General features: G+C 39.2%; 1 protein-coding gene across 1 annotated transcript; it reads right to left on the bottom strand.

The window, feature by feature from the left end:
* Positions 1–921: 921 nt before the first annotated feature.
* snapc3 (small nuclear RNA activating complex, polypeptide 3) lies at positions 922–9,065 on the bottom strand. The gene is made up of 9 exons (XM_084715213.1): positions 8,799–9,065; positions 7,707–7,790; positions 7,535–7,616; positions 7,288–7,392; positions 7,032–7,181; positions 5,183–5,265; positions 3,995–4,153; positions 1,262–1,369; positions 922–1,177 (listed from the first exon to the last, which is right to left on the bottom strand). Exons 1-9 carry the CDS (start codon positions 9,029–9,031, stop codon positions 1,030–1,032), a joined length of 1,152 nt encoding a protein of 383 aa, XP_084571339.1. The 5' UTR covers positions 9,032–9,065; the 3' UTR covers positions 922–1,029.
* Positions 9,066–11,195: the final 2,130 nt, after the last annotated feature.

The raw sequence follows: 11,195 nt of genomic DNA on the forward strand, positions 1-11,195 counted from the left end.
CTTCACAAAGATCTGGACAGAAAGTATTCTCCCTTTGATGAAATTCTTTACTCACTTGTTTCAACACTGGGGTTACTGCTGTGTCATGTTATCTGATGACCGTTGCTTTTGTTGGCCGGCTGCCGTCAATCAAATCCAATCAAACCACAGCGAACTGAGAATTTGACTGTTAAAATCTTAGTAATTAGAAATTTGTCTTGTCACACTTTTTGTCTTGTTACATCATCTGTCTTAATACATCTTTTTAAGTTGTTTTTCATATGTCTGTTGTCTTGGTACGTTGTTACGTCACTTTTACGCACGTTACTCTTTTGTCTTGTTAGTTTTGCGTCACATTCCATCTTTTTTGCCTTGTGTCTTTTACGTTGTTTATCAACTGCTATGTGTTATTATGTCTTTAGCGTTGTTTTTTTCGTCTTGTTACGTCTTTGTTGTTTTGTCTTTTACATTGTTTTTCTCATTACACAGCTAACATGTGACAGGCGTGGAGCTCAATTAATAATGGTTGGCCAGAAGAGGCAATTGTGATGCATATTTTTCACAATTTTGACATTTTTTAGACTAAACTATTAAGCAAGAAAACAATCATCTGTCCAAAACCCAAACACTCTTCATTTACTACATAAATGACAAAGAAAAACAGCAAAGTCTTAAACTTAAGAAGCTCGAGCCTATAAATGTTTGACATTTTTGCTTGAAAAATTAATCAAAATAGTTAATTAAAATAAAACTGACTGCTTAATCGACTAATTGTTACAGCTTTAATTGAAACCATGTTGTCAGAGTGAGACATCATAGCCTAATTAATGAATAAACTTTCACATAAAGGCCAGCAAAATAAATTTTCAACGGAATGTTAAGGTTTATTTCAAACAAGACGGTATGTAAAATCAAATAATTATTTCCCAAAAGTAATTTGTGTTAAGAAAATAACATTCCCTAAATGTCAAAACATTTCTTTTAGAAATATAAAACACTGTATTATACAGCAATAAATCAGTAACCTCAACAGTTCAACAAAGAACAGCATCAGTTAAATGCACCACGGTCCACATAGGGATAGGCCAGGAAATCTCCCAGCTTGTTCCCTTGAGCGTCGTAGTGGAGCATCCGGAAGCACTTGTCACAGAAGAGACACGGCTCGCTCGGCGCAAACTGGTCATTGGTCGTAAACCATCTGGAAAGAGTCAGGGACATCGAACTTGTATTAAACAGTTTGGAAATACCAAAGCTGTTAATGCATTCCTGAGTTTTTACACACCTGCCAATGTAGACGTGGCAGACAGCGCACTTCTGCGTGGAGACCCTGTGCTTGTGTGTGAGGAGTGGATACAGCTTCTTGTCCAGGCAGTCGTTCTCATGGGCTAGTCTGTGATGCGTAAAAGGAAGAGGACCAGGCCCATTATAGTTAGTGATGAAAACAGATTTGTCTCACATTTGTGAAATTAAGAACTGCTTTCATGCATGGTTACCCTGCTCCCATCAAAGATAAATCAGGTCATAGATACATCTACTATTAGGATTTCCTAGAATGATTAAAACAAATTAGCTACAAGGTCTTGTGAGAGCAGTGACATCCTGTCTGACAACGAAGTGCTTTATTTTAAAAGCTTCAAGTAATAATACAGAGATTCAGAAAGTACACACAAACTCACATCTTGTGACAAATCAAACCACCATATATAATTGCACAATAATATAAAAGTGTAGTTTACTAAGGTAGAATGTGAAGACTACCAAAGTCAGTGGATTCTGGGGGCCATGAGTGGCTGCATGAAATTTCACAGTAGTCCAACTAAGGGTTGATGACATTTCAGTCCAGACCAAAAGTGCTCAGCTGACTGAATAGAGCCGTGCCGCTAACGAGGCTTAAAGTGTAGTCTAAGTGCCTGTGATACTGCCTCTGTGCTTTGACTTTTATGTTAAATGTGTTCCGTATCAGCTGATGCAGCCACAAAATCCAAAGTTCAGCAAAAGAAAGGGTACGGTTGTATGTGTGGTTAGCAGCAGCAACCACCACAGCTGAGAGGCACCCTGCGTCATATTCTGATAGCAGAGTGAATTTACCATATTCACAAAGCCACGTCAGTTACCTCTGACGTTACACTCAAGGTGAAAATCTCAAATACAGTCCTCCACTGGGTCAGGTTCCCACAGGTGTAATGGGCCAAAAATAAACTTATATAAATTCACAGGTACGGGCACGGATAAAACTGAACTAACTGCGGGCAGGCAGCATGTGAGAACAATAATATAGCACATATTTCCCTGGAGAAATCATAAATGAAAATGACTGTGCAGCACTTTTAACATTTTTATCTACTAATACAATAATATCAAGCTCAATAATCCGGCAGCATTTTAATGTGAAAGCCTACGACACAATGTCCTCACATCCTGCCAGACAATGGGACGTCACTCTTTGATCTGACAGCGATGTAGATTAGCTGGCATCTAAAACAGACGACATAAAGGCAAAAAAATAGCCAGTGCAGCAAAGGGCCATCGAAGGGAGTCAACACACTGAGTTACCAGGCCACCAAATGATCATGTTAATTAATGTGCATTATCCCTTCTTAAATAAAATAAACATAAACTTAAGACACATGAACCATTACGGACAGATAACGGATGTTAGAGTCATTTTAACCTTCAGTAGCCAAGATTGGCATTAAGCTGCGGGAGCTCACAAACACATTTTTTTTAGATTTCTTTATCACAAATTCCACTCACAGTGGTAGCTGCACTCTCCAACCTGTTTAAACAGGAACTCTCTGAGGATTTGACCACGACTGATTGCCCTGGAGCCTGAAGGGGAGCCCCCCCAGGGGCCACAGCTGCGGGAGGAATGTGCTGCCCGGAAGTGTATCCAGGGGTCACAGAAGATTACATAAAACTTGTGTAGACCTCTGACCATCTATTCCAGTGTTTCTCAACCCTGGTCCTCAAGTACCCCTTGCCCCGCATGTTTTACATGTTTCCCTGCTCCAACACCCCTGATTTAAATGATCAGCTCGTCATCAAGCCTCTGCAGAAGCCTGACAACAACCTGATCATTTGAATCAGGTGTGTTGGAGCAGGGAAACATCTAAAACACGCAGGGCAGGGGTACTTGAGGACCAGGGTTGAGAAACACTGGTCTACACCATTGGCATCACTGTAGCCCACTTTCAGTCTGTGCTTCTTTTGTGTAATGCACAAGGTATACCCAGATGAAGTTTAAAAAGAGGGGAGGGCAGTTAGATGCTATAAGACCTGTGCTATCAACGATCAGCATCATTACATAGAATTAAAAGAAATAAATAAATAAAAAATATGGGTCCTTTCAGTCTGCCTCCATCAGAATGGACGAACCTGACATGCAACTACCTTATTGAATCTTGAGGTCTTGTGTTTCCAACATCTGTCAGTTTTTGTTTTGTTGATACACTTTATTTTGTTAACTTGAGACACACTGACTGGCCACTTGTACAGTGCTCGTTTTCACTCAAAGGGGGTCGTGGTCATGGGATGTGACACGTGGCTGCTTTCATCCATGTCATTTAAATAAATAAATAACCAATCACATTGCCATACATAATATTGTGGGATGATATGATTCATACCTATTACACCTTTTAGTAAGATGTTGATTAGTCTGATTCACTGGATGTACACTGCAGATGTAAGTCCTGCCATTGGATGCATGCTTTAACTCGCCTCCATCAAGTTCCCCTTCGACACTTTTTTGCAGCAGCACCATTGCTGCATCCTGGGCTCAGCGCCATCCGAGACAATCATGATTGGTTTAAAGAAACACAAACAGGGCAGGGCATTTTTCCCCTACAGCAGAACATGTGTGTGTGTGTGTGTGTGGAGCCAGACGTTTCTCCAACGCTGAGCACTGTGGAGAGGTCTGGCTCTGCGAGACTAGAGATTGAGTGGGTTTTGAAAAGAAGCTAGATCACAGAATTGACCGGCTGTTGAGCAATAAGAGAATAAACACAGCACTAACCTGATGTCTGTGATGATGACAAGGTGTTCGCAGTCTCCCTGATGACAGTAGAGATACGGGAAGCCTACTTTGACTGTCAGATCCACAAACCGTGTGTCCTCCATCTTGGCCTGGCTGTACGTTGGAAAGTTGCGGGCCTTTGCCCATTCAATGGTAGTCCTGTATCATAAACATGCAGGTCAGTCATAATAATGGCCTCTCAAATACCGGTCTGTTTGTTGTAAAGTTAGATGTCACATTAAACTGTAGTAGATTTACTGACTTTCACTTTATGATCATTTTAGTTGGATATATGATGACTGCAAGAGTGTGACTTTAGTTTAAACTAAAAATAAATATGCCTGAGAATATTTTTGTTCTGTTGTGGTAACACCTCTCCATCAACTCTTTCCCGACAGAATATGTCAGAGTGTGAATGGAGTGCACATGGAGTGAATGGAGTGTAACTGCGGTTACTGATTAGTAGGATTATTTTAGTAAATGTCAGCATCTCACACACGGGTGCTTACCCAAAATGTCCCTGCAGTGCCCCCTTCGGGGGATCAAAAATATAAGATCCTATAGATGTTGATACAACTTTGACAAGTTTGTATGCATTCACATAGAGTTTAAAAAAACTTTTGTTATAATAATTATTTTTTGACCTTGTTTGAACCTGAGCACTAGTGATACCTCATCAAATTAAGGTTAATCAGTCAGCCATCATGCCCTCTATATTCTCCTGTCCAAGTGGATCAATGAGCCAATTATGATCAGACACTCCTTATATTGAATTACCAGGCTATGTGTTGTCTGTCAATAACAAAACCTGTTACAGACAACAGTTTGATCTAAGCTGGGCTTAAATTTAGTCAATGACAGATGCTGCTGTTACATTATGGCTGAACTCCAGCAGCCTGCCCCTCAAGCTAACATTAGCACTCTGTCAGTAATAACCAGCATCGTTTAGCTATTCACCACTCTGACAATGAATATTCACATATCTTATGTGCCTAAAATATTAGTGTGAAAGCCATGGTAATTAATATGGTTATTTCTACTTTCTTATTCGGCATAATTTAAATGACAGAAGCTAATTCATATTTACTGTCATCAATAAGGTAATAAGACTGCTGCCAGAATAAAGAATTGCTGATCTCTAGAAGCTCATACATTAAAAATTTTAAAGGAAAGGCCCTAAAAACTTACATGCTGATGTCCTGACATTCGGGGAATCGCATGTCATTATAGAAAACTCCTTCAAAGAAAAAGAAAGCCGACTTGAAGTGATCCTGAAACAGAAAACATGAAAATATTACCTCTAGGTCTTATGAGTTGGTCTTGCATGCAAATATTGACTCTGATTCACCAAACAACATAACAGGTAGTTTTAACATAAAGTTCTTAAAGGCTAACTTCTGCATTTTTCAACCTGGACTATTATTTTATTTAATCGTTCCAGTACTGAGGGAGAGTGCTGCAGCTGTCAGAAGCAACACTGAGCTACAATGTAATCCCTTTGGACAACTGCAGACCATCAAAGTACCTACACTAAAGTGCTTGTTTTGGCCACTGTCTGGTTTGGTGGAAATAAGCCCTAAATTCACCATGTTAGATGTGAAAATATCAGGAGAGGAATAAGAGGGGAGGATGGTTCAGAGAAGCAGTGGGGAGAAACAGAGCGTATAGCCACAGTAGTTTTACATCTAACGTCATGAATAAAAGATTTATTTCAACCATACAACCAGAGTTGTGGAAGAGACAGTGGAAAGAAAAGCCAAGACAGGATTGATGAGTTTTATTTTGTTTCTGTTTAGTTTAAATGAAGATAAAGAGATGTTAAATGTATAGTTTCGTAAAGGGGGTCAGGTTAGTTTGGCAAGAGCAATAAAACAGCTGTTCCTGGGTAAACAAATTGTATCTTTCTCTTTAACAAGAAGGTCTATCACTGTAGCAATCCTTCTCATGTATTGTCCCTGTCAATTCCTGTTGTTTGGTCTTATTATTTTGTGTTGCACATGCTCACTATATGCAAAGTGTCGTTTCAGTCAGAATACACAGAGAGAAGCTTGATAACAAAAATATCTGGCTGTAATTGGATCTGGGCTGAGATATGCAAATGACAGTCAGGTTCAGGTTGGTTTCAAACAGAATTTCATCAGGCTCCACCTTCCTCTAAGTGCACAGGAAGTAGGGATGTAACGATGCATCGCAGGACTGTTAAAAATCTATACAAACGTATGACAACTGAAATCGGCTGAGATGAAAAATGATTTGCGATGTCATTCTTAAAGAGCAGAGCACGCAAGTCTGCGCAAGACCTGCCCAACACAGAGAGTAAAGGGTATGTGTGCTTCTGACAGAGCTGGTCGGACATACCGTGCGTAATTTTGCACACTTCAAACTTCAGAAAGACTTTTAAATTCTGTTTCTTACACCCACAGTAGTGTTAGTGGGACAGAGGAGTGAGGATGGGAGGGGATGAGGATGATATATTGTGTGCTTTCACTTCTCGAACCAGGAGAACACATGCAAGCCTTAGTTTGTTTATTTGAAGAGATTTCGCTCATTTAGTTACATTGATGTGAGATTTGTTTTAAAAATCCAATTTTTATTAATTTTTTTATTTAAGATAAAATATAATTTCAGTTCCACTTTTAAGAAGAGGACATATGGGTTGTTTTGCACAGTTTACTCTACATCAGGGATAAAAAAAAACAAATTAAAATGGATTCTGTTTAATTTGTTAAAGATAAGAGAAAATATATGTATGTATTTAAAATATACATTCATTGCATAGTTTGTGTTCTGCAGCTACACCCTACCTCAGACATGTTGTGTTTTTTTTTTGTCTGAGAAATAATTACAGAAATATTTTTCAGTCATACATTATCTGCAAGCTCATTCTGTTAAAAAAAAAATTGTATCGTGAAGCCAGTATTAGAAATCGTATCAAACTGTGAGTTCAATGTATCGTTACATCCCTAACAGGGAGACAAAATATTTATGTTCAGATCATGCAGAGTGCTTGGGATTTGAGATGAACTTGTGTGCTTACTTTGCTGATGAAGTCCGGAGCCATGTCTGGTGTGCTGCTGAACTCGCCGCACACTTGCAAGTCACTGACACAGCAGATAGCATCCCTGAGCTCTGCCAAGCTGTGGGAGCCCATCATCAGCAGAGTCATGTGGGGTCTGACGTAGGTAAACTGAGGGGGAACAGAGGGAAAATGTCAGTACCATGAATAGTAACATTCAAGAAAAAAAATGTATGGAAGATAGTCAGATGTGTTTTGGTTTGGTTTGAAAGCTCACTCTCTCGATTATAGCTGGGTAGTAGACGTTGATAGTTAGAATGAGCTCTCCTTCAGGGATCATGTCAGCCACTATGTCTGGTTTCCTACCAACAGTTAACCGGTCCTGGAAATCACACAGAGAACCAAGCTTTATAAGATACATGATACATTACAAATTGTTACACATCAAATCTATTGTACTTTTCTAGCTTGTGATCTTTTTGACTGACAGCATTTCAGCAACGCTCCACAATCAATGTACCCACCATCTCAGCCGCGTAGAGGTCGTGCCTGTTGGTCTTGGTGAGTTTCAGAGTAGCCTTGTAATCTTTTTTTGATTTTCTCTGTCTGTCAAAAACAAACCACAGAGCATTGTTTACGTGCTGATGGTTTATCAAAACCACAATATGGATGGTAACAACTGAGGATGAGTCATACACAAGTGTTTTCAGCGTTGCATCTGGAGGTACAATGTCTGTATTGGGCTGCTGGTCCTCGGGGTGGCAACGGAGTGAATCAAGACTTGAAAGGAAAACATGGAAACACGGTCAGGTAACTACTGCAGTTTGCAAGCACGGTAAAAACTGGCAAAAGGAACTCATGGATTAATATAAAGGCAGGATTTCTCTGTTGCAGCTGGTGAAGGCTATTCTGTATGGGACTCCAACTAATGATTATTTTCATTATGGATTAATTTGCTGTTTATTTTATAACTACCTAGACTGACACCCAAAATTATTAAAAATAATCTAAAATTCTTAAAAAATCATCTGGAAATGAACTTGCACATTGCTAACTCCTCATCTCACCCTCCCCTTCCAAGCAGGCAGGAGAACCTACAGCTGTAACGAGACTCACGAAAAATGCAAAAGGCTGTATCTAGAGCCAGTTTTTGGTTTGTCCATTCTGGGTAACTGTAGAAACATAACGGTGCAACTTAGCTTATTTTCTTATTTTCAGGTGATTACACACTAATGAAAACATACTTATGAATATTCAAAAATCTTACAAACTGGACCTTTAAATTAAAAGTATCAAATTGTCACATTTGTGAAGCAGGAACCATGAAGCTAAACTATCAATCAATTGATTAATCAACTCATAATTTCAGCTGTACCTGTATGTGCTGTTGACGAAATACCTCGTTAGGTTGGCTATCGGTGCTCCCACCACCGGTTATATTGCAGTTTTGTTTTTATTTACTTTATTATAACATTTCTATTTAAGGCTATTGTGTGAAATGCTTCTGGTATTGAATTTTACGTTAAGCATCGTGTATAATCCTTTTGTATATACTTAGCCAATAAAGTTAATTCTGTTTTTGACATAACATAAACTGTATATTAGTCGATTTGTTTTAGTACCATTCCGTGATGTTTAATAAACAGTGTGACATGCTGAGAGAAAGGAAAAGGAAAGAGCCGCTACATTTTTTTTTTCGCGTGACACAATTCACGCTTTTAACCGTTTGAAAACCGTTAATAAACCGTTAATTTGAACTGAACGTTGGGTGTACGTTGGTGTGACTACCTGCAGACGGACTTCAGGTCGCTCAGGGTCTCGGCACTGATGCCCATCTCTTTCACGAAGTTAGCGTCAAACGTGTCGTCGTCCTCCCGCTGGTAAGAGTAGTCACTCGGCTTCAGTCTGTTCAGCCACTCGTTTCTGAAAGAGCCGACATGAAACGGTTTGGTGTTCACATCAATGTATTCATAATCAGGGATGTTTCTGTTGGGATCCGTCGAGCGCTTGGTCGCCGCCATGTTTCCCTCACAGGTTACGCTGAGCGTGGAGGATCATGGGTAATGTAGTTTTACGGCGACTATTGGCAACAGGTCATTGTTGGGGCCACGAAGGTTAAAGAGAAAGCACTGAATTTGTTTAATACATTTATATGAGAGTTCTTTTCCCCCTCCTCGTTTTACAGAAAACATCTGTACAAACAAAAAGAGCAGGAAGCAACCAGAGAAAGCAGTTTTTGAGGAAACTGTGGAGTGAATGCTGACTGTTGAAAGACAGAGACTAAACTGCATTGTTGGCTCTAAAAGAGAATAATACCAATAATTTATGTAAATGTGGAATAAGGCTTGGTGAAAAGCTGCGTAAGTGTGTATTATACCAATAATGTATAAGACGTACAATATTTTACAGTTTACTGAAAAGCTGACACTAAACTGCATTGCTGGCTCTAAAAGTTGAATCAATAACCAATAATGTGTAAGACGTGGCTTTTTAAAGGTTTGTTGAAAAGCTGATGCTAAACTGAATTGCTGGTTTTAGTTTGTGTGAAGAAGCAGGAGAAGGAGTAAAGTTGGAAAAGTGAGAAAGTGATTACAAATATTTTTAAAAAATCTATAGATATTGTATTGCCCACACTATCCATATCCTGCTAATTGTATAATTATTAAATACAATTTGATAGTATGGTGTTTCCCTTTTTCTATCTGAAGAATGTGAAGAAATTATTTGTCACGTTCACACATTAATACCAGACATGAGGTGTATAATAGGGATTACTTTTGACATGGATGTGTTGATGGTAACTGTAATTAATTTGAGCAATAAATTCCTCAGTGTGAGCAATGTTGGCCAAGAAAGCTGAGTTCTCCATGCCAGCAGCATGCCATTAAGAATTATGGACAGGGTGAAGCTTTTCCAAATTTGGTCCCTCAGTCACACCCACCCCAGCATGAGCATGCAAATATAACCTTATGAGGGCTGTGCAGTGGTGTTTTTTTTTTTTTTTTTTTTTATAAACTTACTAAAAGCATTTAAAGTTTAAGCTACCTAAATTTTATTTCAAAGTTTAATGTATATTTATTGTTCCTTACAGGGAAATTGATTTAAATCCAGGATCAAAACAAAAACACAGAAAAAATCATGCAAAACACTTGTGAACAAGCAGCAGACGACAGAACATAGATTACAGAGTTCAGGAGGTTCTTAAGGAGATTCTACAGCATCAAGGTCAAAGTACAAATAGACCATCCAGCTTCTGTGCAAATAACAATCTGCAGACATCTTCTTTTAAACTATCCGCCTGATATCAGGCACTTTGTAGAAGATATTCGTTGTGATCACCACATTCACCCCTCCCTGCATTGCCCCTTGTAGTGGAAAATCTGCTAGTCTTACCCTTATCTAACCTTTTGTCTAGTCTGATCGTGTCTGACCCTTTTCTAACCTTTTGTACTTTTAGTCAGACCCTTGTTTAACTTTTGCACTTTTGTCCTCACTAGTAGAAGTTCATTTAAAATACAGTCTGGGACTCTGCTGTCTATGTCTAACTGCAGAACTGGTTGGAACCAGCACAATGCAGCCTTAGAACCTCTCTAGAAGGGGAACTTACAACAATATCTCACCAATTAAAATTTCCATAAGACCCCTCTTCTCCTTTCATTTTCTTGTTCTCTCTTTACCCTGGCTCTTCTTTCCCTTAACCACTGGCCTGATTTTTGGGGGGTTACTAACAGGCAAAGGTCTGCATACAAAGGACCCCATAACACGCTCATGGTTAAGGAAGCTTTTCTAACTTTCACCAACTGTTTATGTTCTCTACTGTATATGCAAAAATTGCATGAAAATTATTCTTTCATGAGTGTCTCAGGGTCTCTCCAGTAACAGGACTATTCCATGATACTTCTGCACATCCACTGAAAGGCTTCAGGAAGACAGTATCAATTCATGCAAGCAAAGGGCCTGGCCTGGACTTAAAAAATGAAGCAAAATTACCCCAGCAGTGCTGATGAAAGGAGGAGGCAAGAGGATACTACAAAGATAATACTCAGTCTAGCCGCAGCCAGTTCGTCCTGCTGCCGTCTAGCAAGAGATGTGGAAGTATCCACTTCCCTTCCATCAGACTTTAGAAAAGCGTCTCTTCTCAGGCTGTGAGACTCCTTAATTCATACTTAGCACTTAATTGATATT

This window comes from Lutjanus erythropterus, chromosome 3 (genome assembly GCF_056507025.1).
Source record: "Lutjanus erythropterus isolate fLutEry1 chromosome 3, fLutEry1.hap2, whole genome shotgun sequence".
Taxonomy (NCBI): Eukaryota; Metazoa; Chordata; class Actinopteri; order Lutjaniformes; family Lutjanidae; genus Lutjanus; species Lutjanus erythropterus.